Source organism: Nelusetta ayraudi, unplaced genomic scaffold, assembly GCF_046127955.1.
Source record: "Nelusetta ayraudi isolate G7.1 ecotype Tasmania unplaced genomic scaffold, CSIRO-AGI_Nayr_v1 ptg000027l, whole genome shotgun sequence".
Classification (NCBI taxonomy): domain Eukaryota; kingdom Metazoa; phylum Chordata; class Actinopteri; order Tetraodontiformes; family Monacanthidae; genus Nelusetta; species Nelusetta ayraudi.
Window position 1 is genome coordinate 966,162 of NW_027466077.1, and position 17,939 is coordinate 984,100.

The following is a 17,939-nucleotide window of genomic DNA, read 5'->3' on the forward strand; positions in this document are numbered from 1 at the left end:
GCGACTCACACCCAGGTCTGATCAGACTGTGATTGGCCAACCTCGGCAGATGGTGTCTTGTGAGTAAATGGCCGAAACACCCAATGAAGTCGGGGCACACAACTGAAGATGGGTTGTATTGCGGGCACCATGCAATCTTAGCAAACTTCACCCCACCCAATAGGATATCTTCAACCCCATTCAATTGTTGTGCTGAATTTTTAGGGATCTTTAGCAACTAATCCTAATAAGAATCCTAAGCTAACAGGCTCTTGGATGCAAGCTTCATGTAAACTAAGCAGTGGTTTGCTTCTTAAGGGCCGGAGATTTTTTGGGAAGCCATTAGGTGGCTTGAGCTACATAGCAATGCTAACCACTTTGTGTAAAACAAATCGGCTTACAACTTCGACTGCAGAATACAAGTTGAACACATACAAAAACTCAAGCTCTACATTTATTTTGAGTGAACACGTGACAGACTTGAAAATGAAAACATCTGCAGAAGATAGCAGGCAACTGCAGCGCCGGAAACCGTCACCATAATAAATCCGAGAACGTGTGTGAAGCAACTTTCTGCAAAACGGACGGACAGACGGAAGAACACAAACAAACACGAGATGAAAACAAGGGGGAGGAAGCGCAGCCAGAGATAAACAATCAGTCTTATTTTTAAAAGCCCCACGTGACATCACTGAAACGAACCTCCGAACGGCCAATGCCCGGCGCTAAAAAAAACCAAAGACGTCAAAGCCCTGGTACATATATGTCCATGAAGTGTGCGGGAGAACATTCCCAAGATAACGGCAGATGGCCGAGCGATTGGAGCCGCGTGAGGAGCTTGACCACACACAGCTCACCTTGGAAGGAACGAGGCATCACTCCAAATATCACCGGTGGCGGCAGCAATGGCGGCAGAGGGGTCAACGGGGTCGGAAGAATCTGTTTCGGACAAGGTGCTTTGTGTGAGACGAGAGCGTTTCTTGGACCCAAATGCACCACACAGACAAAGTTTAAAGCAGCTCCAGGTAACTTGAGCTTGCTACGAGCTTGCTACGACAATAACATCGTAGCAAATGTTCAACACTTTTATTACTTCGTCTTTCATCGAGGTTACTTATTGGGTTCCGTTCCGTCATTTTACAATCTTATGTATTTGTAATAGTGGTATGTAAGACCGCCTCTAAATAAACGTGTGACGTTGCCGTAAAGTGGTTCGTCCGGCGTGTCGGGTTGCGCTTGAAAGTTACGCAGTGCAGTTACAGCCGGCAGAGAATTAGTGCTGATTGACCTGAGTGGAGTGAGGCGGTGATGCCTTTAGGGAGAAAACGATAATTCATACATTCAAATCATGACGTTGTGTACATGAAGAAGCTTCTGGTGGTGTTGTAGTCAAGACCGCACCAACCGAGACCAAGACATAATCAAGACTAGAGAGTATCGAGATCGAGATCTCTTTTCAGCCAGATGTCTTTTAATAACAATAACATTTTGCTGCCCGAGTCAATCCAGACAAGGCCGAGTAAAAATGCCTCAGAGCACGAGACGAGACCAAAACCAAGGTTGAGTACTACAACACTATTTTTTTGACCCTCTGCAGAGGCCAGAGGTGGAAAAACTTTTAGGCTGCAGCTGCGTGCGAAGTAGATCCGTTTGGTTAATGTGTTTGGGACGGTCTGATTGGTGGAAGCTCCGACAGACGTAGCAGGATGTAGCAGTGCGGCAGTGCACGCAGTGGGGCTCACAGCCGTGCAAAAAAAACGCCACTTCTGCATCTCGGGGGGCCGTTGTGATATTGCGTTTCCTGTCCGTTTCTGCTTTTGACTCTGCAAATGTAGGCAACTTCTGCATTTACTGCAGACACTCTCAAAGCCATCAAAGTCCCGGGTATTTAAGTAAACAGACTAATGAGGAGGAGGCCAAAATAGTTCCAATCTGGGAAACCCAATCCTCCTGAATGAGCCTTTCCAGCTCCTGATGGATGGAAGGCCTTATTTCAGCCCAGTGAAGTCATCGGTGTCGTGTGTGTGTGTGTGTGTGTGTGTGTGTGTGTGTGTGTGTGTGTGTGTGTGTGTGTTTCTCTGATGTGCACGACGGGTTCTGACCAAAGGTTTGGCTGCACTCCTGCCGCTGGGCTTCTCCAGCACCGTCACAGAGCGGGAGGGAGGGAAGGAGGGAGGAGGAGAAAAAAAAACATAACGGGGGCGAGGAGGAGAGAGTCCACGACATCATCTCTCCACGCCTTTTAAGGAGCTCTCCGGCGGAGGGCTGAGAGCGCTGGCCCACTTTCCCATCGCAGCTCCGCGGCCCTGTCCCCCCCACCACCACCCCCGGGGAGCCTGAGCACCGACTTCAAGACACGCAAAACACCTTCTGGATTATAATATTCTTCACCGACGCCGACCGTCCCAGAGAAAACTCGAGGCAACACAACACAGAACCCCTCACGCGACCCCCCCCGCCATCTCCCGGGTCGGAAACACAGGCCACGGGTCGCTGTCATCGTCAAGGCTGCGCTTCGTCATCTCCTCAGTGATTTTTATCACGAGATCGAAACCTTCGTCACTCTGCTCCCCGGATGTCATCTGGGGTTCGAGCAGCGCAGCCAATCAGACGGAAGCGCCACGCAGGAAAACAAGATGGAATTAATTTTTTATTCTGTCCTCCCTCTCTTCTTCTCGCCCCCCTCCCTTCCCCACCTCTCAGCTGACGCAGATAAAAAGGCCCAGATGGAGGGAAAGAAGCAGCGGGGGAGGACGGAGCAACATGACGAGAAGGAACGTGATGATGCAGATTGTGTGTGTGTGTGTGTGTGTGTGTGTGTGTGTGTGTGTGTGAGGGAGAGAGAGACTGATGAAGGGGAAGTACTGGTGGTAGTGGTGGTGGTGGGGGGGGGTGGTAGTGGAAGTGGCAGAGGGGAGGGAGTGTGTCAGCGCAGACAAACGGCGAATAAGAAGTTGTTCTGTTTGGCAAGTCGGCCTGGGCTCGGCTGCCAGATCAGTTCCTACAATTCGAGCGTCTCAAGTGCAGCTTTGCGCTCCGTCGACCTGCTCGCCGAAAACAACAGAGCCGCGGCCAGAAGGGGAGGAGCCAAACAGGTTCGCAAAACAACAGCAAGAGTCGCATGACAACATCAGAAAAGAAAAAAACTGCTGAATTTTTAGCAATTTTTTTGTAACGTGACAATGAACCTCGGCTATAGATGGTGATAAAAGTGAAAAGCACAACACTGTCTATCTATCTATCTATTTATCTATTTCTCTATCTATCTATTATATACCTATGTATGGCACTGGCTAAATCTTAATTTCATCCACAAAGCAGGTGAAAACAAGGCCTCTCACGTTTGTTTTTTCATTGGTTTTTAAAAATGTGTTTCATGCGTGCTGCATTAAAAATCAAGTTTCGCCAAAAACTCACAAGCAGCAGGAAGCTGCATCGCTGCCGCTCCGAGGCAACAGGGGGGTGGTCAGCGGAGCGAGGGGACAGCTGCGAGGGCCATCACGATGCTGCGAATGCCTGCCGAAATAACCCAATTAGCAGACGGGCCTCAAGGCCAGACCAGGGTTCAAGCCAGCGGGGACGCGTTTCAGAGGCGCGCAAACCGGCAGACGTCAATATTTACCGCTGCCATGGCACGAGACGGGGAGGGAGAGACTTCAGAGGCAGGTTGTTTCAAATAAAATGTGGGAACCCAAAGTTATTTGGACGCTTCAATAAAAATAGAACATCAAGAACAGTTTGGGATTTTTAGGTATGAAACGATGAAGATTATGTTTATATACATTTTGCTAAATTAGATTTGTATTAATTAATTCCTAGATTCAAGTATATTTAAATAATATTTCCGTCTCTTTTTGGAGAAGATGGGTAAATATTGGACATTAATTTTTTTTAAAAATCACAAACCCAAAAATCTTTTACAATGTTTATGCCCAGAAGCTTGGATTTTTGATTATTATTATTAACATGACTTCATCAGACCTGAGTGACCCGTCTTTGGTATGACTCATAAAATGGCAGCTGTCAGTGAAAATGTCGGAGCTGCGGTGGCGGTGGATCCCTGCACAGGGATATAAAAGGTAAGGCTTGCTGCTGGCCTTGACTTATATTTCTCATGACTTGCGGATTCGGCGGGGGAAGACACTTTCTTCTACCTCCTTCGCCCAAAAACAGTTTTCCCCCCGCGGTTACCATGGCGCCCGCTGCTCTGTATACCTCACAAAACCTCCGCGCGCCCCCTCGCAGCCTGTCCGCCGAAGCGGGTTTTAGCGGATCTTCTCCTTCTGCTTCAGGGGAAACTTCAATTACCGGCAACACTCCTTTTTTTTCAACCGCCGCAGGGCCTATTATGGTCAAATGAGACGCCATGGCCGGACGGGAACGGCATCTCCTACCCCTACCTCTAACCCTGTAAATCTGCGAGCGTTGTCTCATGCTCGGGGTGCTGTGACAGGACGAGGTCAGGGGGTCGCGCCTCCAGGTGATGTGTTTCCATAAGGCTGCTGAGAGGAAATGCTCATATATGGCGCGCTCTTTATTTATTCCCGTCTCTTTTACTGGATGAGTGCAGACTGTGTGAGCTGTGCACCTCTGCTCCGGCAACGCGGCACAGGGGTGGGAGTGTTGGGGGGGTGGGTGGGTGTTCTCTCTCTTCTTTTTTTTTTTTCCACATTTGCCCCATGCACAACAGAGGAGGCAACAAGTGTGGCTGACTTGGAGTTTTAACTTCTCAGCACACGAGTTGGACTGAAGTGACCGGGAGCCACTGAGCCAGGAGCCCCCAGAGTGTTCAGACTTGGAGGTCTGGACGATGTAAGGGTGAACTTGACAGCGAGCACAAACACAAAAAAGGATTGTGTGCTTTAGCCGGCTGCCCGCTCGCGGCAGGAAACCGGGGACGAGTCTGCGGCCTTCGCACGTTTCCTAAGCAGACGGTGACGGGCCGCCCCCGAGCGACCCGAAACACAAAACCAGGTTTATCTCAGAGCTTATCGTCCAGCACAGGGGTCCCCGCACAGAGCTTCCTCTGTCTGGCCGCGGCCCGGCTGTAGACATTGGCACTCTTCAGTCTTCAGCATTTATCTGTTGGCAAATGAAAGCCTCCGCGTTGTCACACATTAAGGGGGAGAGAGGAAAGGGAACTCACTGATTAGGAGCTCCTCACCGTGCTCCACAGGTCGGGTCTTGATCAACACCTCCCATGTTCTTTGGTCATAAACAGTGCTGTGTTTTCACAATAAAAGGAAATTACGCTCACACACGTGTCTCACCTGACTGCTTTTTCAAACATGATGCATTGCTGTTAATCAGGCAATAAAGCTGCTAAAGCTAGCTTGTAAAATGGCCTTTACCAATGTTTTTGCGCAGTAATCTGTGTCCCTTTTGCTCAAACACACAGTTCCCAGAGGTGAAGGTACACCTGAGTTATTAGCTAAAATAATCCGTTTAAAAGGGATTTTAAATTCAACTTGCTTTTAGCTGCTCTCCTCCATCTAGTTCACTGCCCTCTGGTGGCCAAAAAGTGCAGGAGGCGTCGGGGCGAAGCTGACAGTTTTATTTCCACTATGCTTTGCTGCCTTGGGTGCTGTAAATAAATGAGGTAACAATACAGAGAGGGGGGATGGAGGCGTCACGGGGGTCTAGTATATAAGAGGGGCCGCTGAGGTTTGAATTTAGGAGCTGGAGTCGGCACCAAACACCAGAGAGAGATGCTCGGCAGGCAAGGCAACCCCGAGGGGAGGACTATAAAAGAAGCCAGGTGCTCGCTGAGCCCTGGCCGGCCACTGTAAACACCGGCCTCGCTGTAGTAAATGTCAGCCATAGGTAGGCATGGCATGTTGCGCACATGACTCACGCTACTGTATACAGACTCCCGAGATGCAATCTGTCTCCAGTGCTTCCCCGACCCAGGAATGGCACCGCTGCTTCCCTCCTTTAAGGGTAAGGATGCGCCTCAAGGCCACCTCGCCTCCGGAGCGGCGCTGCTGGGGCGCGTGTGCTCGAGATGCTCGATAAGAGGCTCGATAGGAGGCACTCGAGGCAATTCTTTTTTCCCCCCGCTCTATCATCTCCGCATCAATCACCACAAAGGCTCCTTTTGTTTCTTAATCTTAAGAAAGCAAAGTGAGGACTACTTCACTTTCCTCCCACATGTTTGGCTGCACCGACACTGTCCAAACATTGAGCTTACACGATCAAAGAGTGTCTCTTGTGCAGCACTACACTTTGATATTTTGACATCCCAAAAGCTAAAACCCACTTCCTCTTTCCCATGCTGCCTGTGTCCCATTCCCAGACCCTGGAACCGTGGCGCTGCGAGGGCCCCGGGGCAATGCTGAGCCACATGATCTCTGCGGTTTGGCTCTCAGCAGGCTGAAAAGTAAGGTTTGATGAAAGCAAGGTGCTGCAGCTTGATGTGAACTGTCATCCTGGACTGGAGGGGACGATGGGTGGGGGGCAGGAGGCTGCAGGGGTAACATTCTGCAGACAGAGACCGGTTCGACTAAATGATGTCACGCTGAAAATTGTGCTTTTAAATTTAGCAACAGGAGAGGGTGCTGTTGTGTCAACATTTACAACATTAACTCCATGGGCTGACTATTGATGTCAAAGTTTATAGACTTGTTTAATGTTATTTATGATTTGCTGGATTATGTGATTAATTGCCGCGGCGCATTTCAACCTGGTCCAGTAAGATAGACAGTTTATGACATCATAACTCATAATGGCATGGTTTATGCACTCACTGCGGCTTATCACAAATTCTACAGACATTTGTGTAAAGAAACTGTAAAGATTCTCAAAAATTTCCCCCCTTGTATCCCCTTCAGCTGGCAGCGGCCCAGTGCTGCTGCTGCTGCCTCCTCTGGTTTCTGTTGTTTAGACAGATACTTTTCCTCCTTTGTACATGTGATTAATCCTCTCTTGTAGTGTGTCGAGGAAATCTATTTAAAGGCCTCTGGGTTTTCAAATTTTGTTACACACATTTTGAGTGATAGGTAATGGGATACCATAAAGTAAACACAGAAATTGTTTTCTTTATTCTGTCTATTCTGCTGTTAGCTATAGTTATTTGACGAAAGTTATTTGTGCTTTCTTTACCTTCTTCCAACGATGCTTTCTTTAATGCTATCATCAGTGTATGACGACATGGCAGAAATATTTTTAGTGACTTTAAAACCAAGTTTGTGCTAAATATCCCATTACTTGATAATAGTGTTGCACTGTTCATTTATGAAATTAAAGGAACCGCTTTCAAGAGAATAAAGGAGATATAGTAAAAAGAGAATAATTATTTCATAATTTTATTTCAACATTATCGGTTAAAGTACAACAGATCGATATTAATACACGTATTTTAGTTGCAAATTGGAGTAACAGTGTAAACGTTTCATATCTGTGTTAATAACACAGTGTTATTATCACTAATATAACGTTAAAACCCGGGACGCGGTTTTAAACTCATGTCTCCCTCACTTTTGACATGACATATTTCATCCCTAAACCGGCCGCCCGCCGTAAGAAGAACACGCAGGACACAGGATAGAAGTAGAGCGACACCAACTGTCGCAAATCATGCCACAAAGCAAGTAAAAAGTGTCGTGCGGCAGCCCCTGATGTTCCGCCTGTGAAACCCCATCGGTCTCTCCGTGCAGCACCCTAGCTGAAGACGGTATGCTCCCCGGCCCGGTCCCGTAAAATAGAATAAACTCTGCCTGTTTGCTGCTTTCTCATTTGTCTCTCGTCCTCTGTGTGTTTTAGAAACATGCCGGCTAAAGGTCCTCTGCAGTCTGTCCAGGTTTTCGGACGCAAAGTAAGTTAAATAACATAAGTTTTCACACGTGTGGAGTTGTGCGGCTACGCCGTCACGGCAGCACACTGTAGCCCGAGTGGCTCACGGCTAACATGTCGCATTTTTCGCACCTAATTGACCCAATAGAGCTATATCAAACGGGTATATACGCCGTTAAATTGGCCCGAAAGCGTTCCAAAGCCTCTAATTAAACGCCGATGTCGCCATTCGCTCGTATGTTGCCTCTGTTTTGGCCACCCGTCGCTAAGCTAATGTTCCGTACTGAATTAAAGCCTAGCTTAGCAGGCTAGCTTAGCAGGCTAGCTTAGCTGCTAACAGCCGTTGAGTTTCGAGATTCCATAGAGGTTGACAACAGGTTTAAACAACGCTCTTATCGCCTTTACCACTGCCAGGCAATAAGTACATCACTTGTACAGTTAATTGATATGTTCTGCACGCTAAACTTATCTATACTCAATCATAAACAACTTAAAGTGGCTACACGAGTGATGTTTTTTCTTTGACAGCTATGTTAGTCAATTAAATCATAGATTTGTAGACACGATACAATATGTTTTTAATGTAATAATTCTGTGGTGAACACAGTAGACTGTACTGGATGTCATGGGCATTTCTTTTTATTCATTTTGTAATTGCTTATTGTGTCACAGAAAACCGCCACAGCAGTTGCCCACTGCAAGAGGGGGAATGGCCTCATCAAGGTGAACGGCAGACCCCTGGAGATGGTGGAGCCAGCCACCCTCCAGTACAAGGTGAGTTGGGATAACCTCGTCAACTGCACCCTGGCAGTGGGCAAGAATTCCACTGACAGTCTTTGCTTTCCATCAAGATAACCTAACTTTAATAAACCACACATGCATATTGTTTCAATGACTGTAACAATCCTACCGTTTGTCATTTTCAGCTTCTGGAGCCAGTCCTGCTGCTGGGCAAGGAACGCTTTGCTGGAGTTGACATCAGAGTCAGAGTGAAGGGTGGTGGACACGTCGCACAGATCTATGGTAAGCACAAAGTCTTAACATTTACTGTTGTGAGTTCAGATTTATGTTTCTTTTTCAGCAGTCTACAACTGAAATTTTAAAATTGATTTTCTTTTTTGTCTTTCAGCTATCCGTCAGGCCATCTCCAAGTCCCTGGTTGCCTACTACCAGAAATGTGAGTAGCAGTTTTTTTTTGTTGCTAAGAAGTCAAGAGTCAAAGTCAAGTGTCAATGAGGTGTTAAAATTTAAATGAAGAACACATGCGTTTTTGGCTGTACGGCTAAATCAAGAGATTTTGAATTCTTTCCTGGGTTTAAAGAGGAGTAATCGGGGATAATATGCACTGTCTTTCTTGGCTTAGATTAAACATTTTTGGCTACTATGGACAAATGGTCAGCGTCACCATTACAGATAGATATCAGCCTTGTGAGTGCAGTCTTATGATGAGCAGATGGAAACTGGATGAACATAGCAAGCATCTGTGTTCATTAGTGGTCACTTTGAGCCAGTTGCGTTGCTAACTGGGAACTGTTTAAGTTCAAATGAGAATAATGCAGTGACTCATGACAGTGGAAATGACCAGCCAACCTTACCTCTGTTGCAGATGTGGATGAGGCTTCCAAGAAGGAGATCAAGGACATCCTGATCCAGTACGACAGGACCTTGCTGGTCGCTGACCCACGTCGCTGCGAGTCCAAGAAGTTCGGTGGACCTGGAGCCCGCGCCCGCTACCAGAAGTCCTACCGTTAATCCCCCTGTACATTTTCATAATAAATTGGAGGAACAAAATAATTTTGCTTTGTTTGTTGTTCCTTATACAGCCGCACCGACCTATCACAGCAGCTCTTGAAGGCAAGCTAGTCAGGTTCAACTGGACAAAAATACCGTACCGTTTATCAATAGCTACAGAATGACATATAGCTGTTGATAAACATACAATTAACAAAGGTACTTCTGCATTGTTCATTATGCATAATCAATACATGGAACTGAGACTTTTAAGTCACTGAGGAATAAAATCTCAATGTGGTAGGTGTCTGACCACTAGATGGTGACAAAAACCAAACAAAACTGTCACGTGGTGTGTCAAACGCCCTAATAGTATCACCTGTTATGTCCCCTCAGAGTCTAAGATAGAAGCCCAGCAGTGAACCAAAAGGACAGTACAGCTGGACTGTATGTGGCCATTTAATGGACCGTTCCAGCAAATGCTCACATCTCCAAATCATCAATATTTAGAGAAAAAAAATACCACAATCCATTTTAAAATTTGAAACATACGTAAAGGCATTTTGGTAACTGGATTAAAACGCACTGAGATGCACATACTTTAATTAGAATGTGAATAACATGAAAAAACATGATAGTAACTTTCAAAAGTTCAGCATCGTATCTCTGCTGTTTCCTGCTGCTGCTGTGTCCCAGTGTGGACAGATGTAAAGGTCACAGTCAGTGAGATGAGAGATTTTTTTGTTGCGCTGTTCTTCACCATGCTGTCTCAGGGAGTGGAGTACAGATGATGCCGCAGGTAAGCCAAGATCTTCAACCAGGCGTCCTCCTGGGCGTCTGAGTGAGGTTTGGTTTTTCCCCCGTGCACCAATGTAACTAAAACAAACACACACACACACCTCCGTAAGTGCGTCATGTGTTAACAGATGGGAAGGCCGAGCTTTTTCTTGGCATGACTGAGCAGGACGTACTTTTTTTATTTAACCTGGCAACCCTGCAGTGGGGGGAGAAGGGCGGCTCGATCAGGTGTCCAGCCCCAGGGTAGTTGAGGACAGTTAGCAGGTGCTTCTTCCCCGCAGCAGTCATCCTCTGAGACATCTAAGGGTCGCGTCACCACAGCCAAGTCTTTATGTGAGTTTAATGTTTGAACCCTCATCCTAGGCAGTGTGAATGTGCAGTTTTAGCGTGAGCTCACTCTCGTTTAGCAAAAAAAAAAAAAAAAATACAGCAGGGTTTGTTCAGTAATATTTAAAGTGATATTAAATCTCATTTCATGCCGGTTGATTTTATTCAGCGACAAATGATTGACAATAATTGACAATAATTGACAATTTTAAAAGTGAAGGAACAGGACATGTTCTTCTGGTTTTCTTGCTTGACTAACAATTCTAGAACAAAAGGGTGTGTGTGTGTGTGTGTGTGTGTGTGTGTATACCTACATCTTTTGCATACTCTGTTGATACGACGTTCTGGTCGTCACAGCCGTTGACTAATAATAAGGGGAAGTTTATTTTTCCCACCTAGCAAAGAATGTTTTGCGATTAGTTTCATTCATGTTCTTTTCTTTTCATTGCGAGCTTCCCTTGTGAAGAAGCTGTTGGTTGGCTGATACTGCCATGTGCACTTACGTCCACCAGACAGGATGGGTCGTCCAGAAGAGCTCGAGTCCCCTCTGCCCACGTCTGCTGCCCGTCTTCATTCACGCGTATCTTGTCGACATTGCTGCCATCACAGTGTTCCCCCCCCCACCCTTTTTTTATTAACGTAAATTTAACCTTAACGCTTTGCACACATATGATTCTGATTGAACAGGACACTTACTTGGTGATGAACTGACTAAGAGCCCTGAGGTTTCGTCCATGCATGTAGAGGTGGCTGCCATTCACACAGATGGCACAAGCGGGCTGAAAAACATCATCAAGTCAGTATAAACTTCAAGAATATTGTTACCTTTCCACAAAACCACAAACCACCCCAAAGGTCTCTGCATTGCAGTTGTGAGCACTGTTGCTTGCCTTGACGACGGCGCTCTCGGCCATCAGGAAGATGGTTACGACGGAGCCCGAGGAGAATCCAAACATTCCAACTTTGTCCGAAATCACTTGAGGGTGATCTTTGAGAAAACTGAATGCAGTCTGCGTTGAAGAGTTGGGAAATTCAACATAGGAGGAGAAATATTCCATGCGGAAAAAGTATTTTGAAACAACAAACAACAACAAACCGAGGAATCCACGTTGCTTTGCTTTGCATTCAGCTTGTGAGAAGCAAACAAAATTCAGCAAATCTGAATGTAATATCACAACACAAACCTCAAAGGTCTCCATCTCTGTGTCTGCTGACGTCACTCTGCTGGAGTCAATGTAATGCAGTGCCATGACAGCGTAACCATGGGATGCCAGCAAAGATGCTCGGTACTCCAACAGCCCTCCGCCTAAGCCCCATAGGTCCAGAAGCGCAGGGAAGGGTCCTGGGCCTGAGTCACAAACAGACAGCTGATCAAATCCCTTCTAAAGGCTGAGAAGACGGAAGGTTTGTGTTCGCAAATGTACCTGGAGGAATGAACAGGGTCGCCCGCACTCCCTTCTCTCTGACGTCGATCCTCTGGACCCCCGGAGCAATGTACCACCTCTCCACCAGGGTCGAAGCCAGAGGAGCGAGCTCCCTGAAGTCCCCGACATGGTGACTGCTGTACACAGAGAAGTTGACCAGCAGGGGGCTGCAGACGTTACGCTTCGTAAATCTGGCGAGAAAGAGAAAATGACACAGTTTTATTATAACAACTACAGCTGGATGGATCTGCAAATAGAACCCTTTATTAAGGTCATATTCATTTTCACTTTATTTATACATTACAACATCTCACCTGAGGGCGTCATGGCTGCCTGGAACAGGTCTCATACCCCACACCAAGCCCATGGCTTCTTTCCCAGTGTACGTTCCCCCAAAACTGAGATCATCTGCAACTGCAAAGAGGAACCGGAGGTCAATTTATCCTTTCACCTCCAAAATTTTAAAGTGCCACGGAGCAAAACCCACCGGACACGGCGCCCCTGTGGTTGCTGATGTAGTGTCCGTAGGCCTCCCAGTAGTGCTCATCTTCTGACAGATGAAGGGAGCGAAGAGTCACCGGGAGTCCAGGACGCAGATTCTCCACCAGCACCGTCAGCTTCTCGTCCACCAGAGCCCGACGGGGGCTGACGGAGAGGACGGGAGGCCTGCAGACGGTGGAAGATGGCCTGCATGGACAAACGGAGAGAACTGAGAGCAGTTCGGGTGCAGGGAGCTTCTTCCTTCCGATGACAGACATCTCTCATTGTTTTTCCTCAAGGTTGGCCTGGAGTGTTTGGTTTGATTAACATTTTAACGCTTAAAAAAAAAAATTTAAAATTACTAATCAGCATTTTCATAAAAATACATTTTTATCGTAAAAGTAAATATTTTTTTTGGCAGCCTTTTACAGGGTTTCCCCTCTCCAAGCGTAACAACTTAAGGAGAAAAAAAGATGTGCATGTTTTTTTTCAGCAGATAATTGTTTTTTTTTCTGTTCAAGAAACATGAATCATATATTAGTGAAATGGCATAGAAGTCAAGTTCTGTGCAGGACTTCTAAAATTGCACTAATTCTGATAATGATCAGTAAGAAGCTCTCTCACATTAAAGAGTTGACAAGGATGGCAGGATCATATCGATGATAAAATGAAAAGGCAAGATGTTAACTGGCGTAAGGTCCAAACAGCAGTGTTTAAAAATAACTCTACTGATTTACATGTAAAAACAGGATGGCGAAAAATAAAAATAAAGGCACTAATCTAGAAATAGCATTTCACAAAGTGCATTATATCATAAATTGATTTAATTAAGGTAAGTACATCCGACACTAACCAGCACTACCTACCTGAGGCTTGTATATCCATTAACTGAGTGGCACTTTGGCGCAAAAACCACTGACCACAATACAGAGAATTTAAAACTCCTCATCATTTGGTGCATGTTTAGTCTTCTTCAACTACGTTTACTCATTCTACATCACTTTCGCCAAAGGATTTGAAGTTAAAACGAATAATCAGTTAATTCTCCTCCCACCGCTGATGAGAGCAGTTGCGTCAACACAGACGTAGGCACGTCCTTCAATTTTGCGTCACGTCCACGCGGGGGAGCCGTTGAGGGTCAACGGAGAATTTACAGACAACCGGAAGAAGAAGAAGAAGAAGAACTATTAATGACAACTTGATGGCGATGTTAGACGGACGAAAGGACAATACGTCCACAAGGAAAATGGGCACCGTCTAAAATTAAATTACATATCTCCAAATGAGGTGGAAAAAAAGTGGTCACGATACGTAATGGTTTGAAGCGTCGCGGTGGGTTTCTGATAACCTGTTAGCTGCTGTTGGGCCTCCCACACCGAGTGATGGCGCTTGCACACGCAGTCATCTACTGTCTAAAAACTGTACCACTCACGAAACACCCAGATTGTAAAGAAATACATGCATTGGACTAAAAAGAAAAACTACATTCATTCACTGAAGCGCAGTAGCCAGGCAGTGCCAAGGCCTTCACAGTTTTGGCGCCATCTAGCGTCTGAAGAAGGGCACAATCGCTTTTTCCCCCTTTAAATTTGTGAATTACAGGTATTTTACTGTACAACTCGTAACATTAGGCACTATAACTTGTGGTGTGTGCACATATATACAATTATAAAATATGTGTGACGTTTTCTGTTTCAATTACATATTCACCAGAGCAAATGGGCACAAACTGTAATCTTTTCTTCTTCTTTTTTTTTACCAGTGTTGAACGCCTTTGCGAGACAGTTTTCTCATGAGATTATTCATGTTTGAGTGTATTGAAACATTATGTCAACACAGACACCAGTGGGAGTATAATTTTGCTGGATTCCGTAGATTTAGAGGGCTAAACTCGGGGGGAGGGGGGGAGGAAAATGATGAACATTAGTATGAATATTTAAACATCTTAAATTCACAAATACGTTCCGTGGGTGGCTGGCTTGCTAACAAATGTGCCGTCATTAGAAGTTTCACAGTACAGAGGGAGACTTTACTGCTAGTTTTCAATCAGGGGACTGACTGCAGTGCTGGTGTGGGAGGGCATTATCATCACATTAGTGTTTTGGTGGTTAAGACCTTCATTTCCTTTCCAGCTTGGGGGAAGCAGAGCAGCTAAATGAGGACGAACACTGTTTCATTACTCTTTCCTCCTGGCGAGGGGGTTCGGAGGCAGACTGTGAGATGAGCGTTGGCTGGATGCGAACGTCTGTGCCCGGTGTTTAAAGGCCAAGCGGCGGCATTGTCCCGACGGATTCAGACCTGTGAGTCAGCAGTCCCTGTCTGCAGAAGCAGTCAGACAGAATGAATTAAGGCCTCTGGCATCGTTTCGGGCGGCGGCAGCTCGCAGCTCGCAGCTCGCAGCGATTGGCTTTGCTTTTTATATAGAAAAACACAAAAACCAGAGAGAGGACTCAGGCTCAGACACTGGAAGCAGCAGCAGCAGCAGCAGCAGCAGCTCATCCAATTCCTTGAAAATAATTTGGTGTAATGAGCAGGAAGTGGCTCTTGCAGGATAGGCCGTGGTTCCCTCGCCGTCCACTGTCCCGTGCAAAATGGAGCAGATAATGTGTGTGTCTCTTTCCCAGTGGTTGTAGGTGCTGATGCAGCAGCAGCCCATGAGGCCATCAGTGGGAGGGTGAGGAGAGGGTGAGGAGGGTGAGGAAGGTCGCCCTGGCGCTGGGACACACTCCACTTCCCGCTGCCAGCTGTCATCTCTCCTCTCCTCCTCCTCGCTCTCGTCTTTCTTTGATTCTCCATCTCTTCATCTTACTGTCACAGTCATCTCCTCTCCTCCTCCCAAGCCCCCCCCCCCCCCAACCTCATCCCACCACCACCACCACTTTCCCCCACGGCACTGTGGTCACTGAGCGCCGTCACAGACCCACGCCGATGATTTCCAGCCATCATCTGTCCACAGCCTCTCAAAGTCTTGTTGTAAAAAAAAAAAGAAACAGCACTGACCCATTTCTGTCCCTGGAACCATCACTTAAATGTGAAAGTGCTTTTCATGAATCCATCTCCGCTGGTGGAGTCTCTGAGTCATCCTACAGATGGCGTACTATTCTTTTCTCAATGCAATCTTGAAAAGCCTTCTTCTCTTTTCCAAAAACAATTTTCAGGACAAATTACTTGGAAGTTTTTTTTTCACATTTTGTGTCTTTTTTTTTGCTTTTTGTAGATGTTCCTTGCAGTTTCCATTTCTGAATATCAAAATGGGTGAAACAGGTACTTTTCTTTTCTTTGTTCGTCTCAAAATGAAAAGGGCCTTGAATAACAGCCGTACCAAGAATGAGTTTGAGTGGGTGAAAGCCGTTGACAAACCCACACTTACAGACACACACACACGCACACGCACACGCACGCACGCACACACACACACACACACACATGCACTCACACAGGGGCTGCACTGTTATCTGGCTGTGCAGATTAGAGTCTCCATCCTGTGCAGTGTGTTCAGCCCTGCGGGGCTCCTACAACTGGCAGGAGATTCCTGCACTAACTCAACCCTCCCTCCCTCCACCCCTCTCTCCTGCCGCCCCCCCATCCGTCACTCATTCATGACTTTAAATCTCTCCTCCCTCCTCCCCCCCACCCTCCAGTCTTCACAGCGTCTAGCACCAGCCCTTCCTTCCATCCTCTCTGGGGCTCCGTTCCTGATTGGCAGCCGAGATTGTTGTTGTCATTCTTGTTATCAATCCTGCCCGGGCGGGTGGGCGAGCGAGCAAGCGGAGAGTCCAGGTAGTCTGACTGGGCCGACCGGTAGAGGGCTGATCAAAGGAGGCCAAGTGAACTCTGGGGCTGTTTCGTGCCATTTAAGGAAGTCTTTCTTTTTTGTGCATGAACGCCGCAGCAGCAGCGCCGCTCGGGAACGCCGCCACCCGGGGACGAGGTGAGGCGGCGCAGGTCGGGATTACAAAGGCGTGACGGCAGGGAAGAAAGGAAGCTGGAGCTTTCACAACACTTTCTACACATTTTTTTTTTACGTTCTGTCAGGAAGAGGATTTCAGACTTTGAAGAGGCTCTCGGATGTCTCTCTCTCTCGCACCTTGACCCCCGGGGCTGTGAGGAAGAGGAGACATGAGGAAGAACTACAGCGCAAACCCTCTCATCTACGTCACAGAGGTACGGTGCACACGTGTATGACATTGTGCTTCATGGGGGGTGTGGGGTTGTTGGCGCGGGGGGGGCAGCCCTCTGGTTGGCAGGTGCAGCTCTGTTGAAAACAACACATTGTTACACGCTATCAGTGCAACTGATCAGTGCCTTCGTGAACCCGGCCGGGCGTTCACCTTCGGTCTGTGACTCAGCGGTTGCGTCAGGAGGAGAGTCGAGGGGGGGGTGGGGGGCAGTTTGAGCCGTGCAAGCGGCTCATTTTGTGAAGGAAGTCGCTCTGCTCTGCTTTGCTTTGTTTTAAACGTTGAGTCGGACAAGTTCCACCAAGTTCCACCAAGTTCCACCAAGTTCCTCCAAGTTCCTCCAAGCCGGCGCGTCACGTGACCGGGCTGTCAACCAGCTGACTAACGGCTGAGGAATGTGCGCACGCACGCACGCGCACAACTTTAGACGGCACGCTTTGAAAAGTGCTGCGCTTGTGGCAGAGTGCAGGTGGCTGTGTGTTCTGAGCCACACTGTGCGGCCCTCAAGTTGTGCACAGGTCTGCGCAGCTTCGGGGGAACCAGGTGAAGATTTGTCGTTTGTCGTTTTTTTTTTTTTTTCTTTTGGCTTTTCCCTTTCGTTTGATGACACGCTTGGTGTGCAAGGTTTGCTGGTGCAACTTTCAACGTCCAAACCTCCATGGTGTCATTTTTAACTTCCCTGTCGTTCCCCACCTGACTCCTCCCCCCCCACCCCCCCTCTCCCTCCACTGTGTTGTTGTCGCTCGTCTCCTGGCTCCTGACTGGCCTCCACACGCCTTGATCTTCAGAGGTTCCACTGCCACGTCTCCTGCTCCGCTGCAGACAAGATGATTATTTTGGAAATAGCCGAGGTGTCTGTTCCTCTCGCGGCCGTTCGCTGTGTGGAGTGCCACCGCTGCCGCCGCCGCTATCGCCGCGCCCAATCATCTGTTCGCACGCACAAAAAACAGAAGACGCTGCAAAAAATAGCCCGGCCAGCCTGATTTAGTTTAATGGGGCATTTCCTGACAAACTGCCTGCGTCAGTCAACAGACCAGGGGAACAGCTGAAGGAAGAGGCAGCAGGACGTTCTCTTATTGTGTCGGTTGTTTTCTATTTCTTCTTAACCTCTCCTCAAGGTCTCATCACTTAGCCGCATGATGTAGAACTCAAAAAAACTCGCTCTGTCTCTTTCACCGCCGACGTTCATCGGTCCTTCAGAAGTACGGACGTCCTCCAGCTGTTACATGCG

At 47.3% G+C, this 17,939-nt stretch overlaps 3 protein-coding genes across 3 annotated transcripts in view; 2 read left to right on the forward strand and 1 right to left on the reverse strand.

Annotated features, from left to right (window-relative positions):
• Positions 1–7,551: 7,551 nt before the first annotated feature.
• rps16 (ribosomal protein S16) lies at positions 7,552–9,564 on the forward strand. The gene is made up of 6 exons (XM_076029959.1): positions 7,552–7,651; positions 7,741–7,792; positions 8,443–8,544; positions 8,697–8,793; positions 8,900–8,947; positions 9,377–9,564. Exons 2-6 carry the CDS (start codon positions 7,745–7,747, stop codon positions 9,520–9,522), a joined length of 441 nt encoding a protein of 146 aa, XP_075886074.1. The 5' UTR covers positions 7,552–7,651; positions 7,741–7,744; the 3' UTR covers positions 9,523–9,564.
• Positions 9,565–10,020: 456 nt separating this feature from the next.
• LOC142890989 (acyl-coenzyme A thioesterase 1-like) lies at positions 10,021–12,914 on the reverse strand. The gene is made up of 9 exons (XM_076030381.1): positions 12,538–12,914; positions 12,365–12,464; positions 12,051–12,241; positions 11,811–11,974; positions 11,507–11,636; positions 11,130–11,317; positions 10,941–11,021; positions 10,473–10,599; positions 10,021–10,377 (listed from the first exon to the last, which is right to left on the reverse strand). Exons 1-9 carry the CDS (start codon positions 12,806–12,808, stop codon positions 10,271–10,273), a joined length of 1,359 nt encoding a protein of 452 aa, XP_075886496.1. The 5' UTR covers positions 12,809–12,914; the 3' UTR covers positions 10,021–10,270.
• A 3,342-nt stretch (positions 12,915–16,256) lies between these two features.
• The window catches only part of tmcc3 (transmembrane and coiled-coil domain family 3), a 28,898-nt gene continuing 27,215 nt past the window's right edge, over positions 16,257–17,939 (forward strand). Inside the window, exon 1 of the mRNA XM_076029964.1 lies at positions 16,257–16,694. Coding sequence (XP_075886079.1) covers positions 16,650–16,694 — 45 coding nt within the window. The 5' untranslated portion in view covers positions 16,257–16,649. The remainder of the gene's footprint in view (positions 16,695–17,939) is intronic.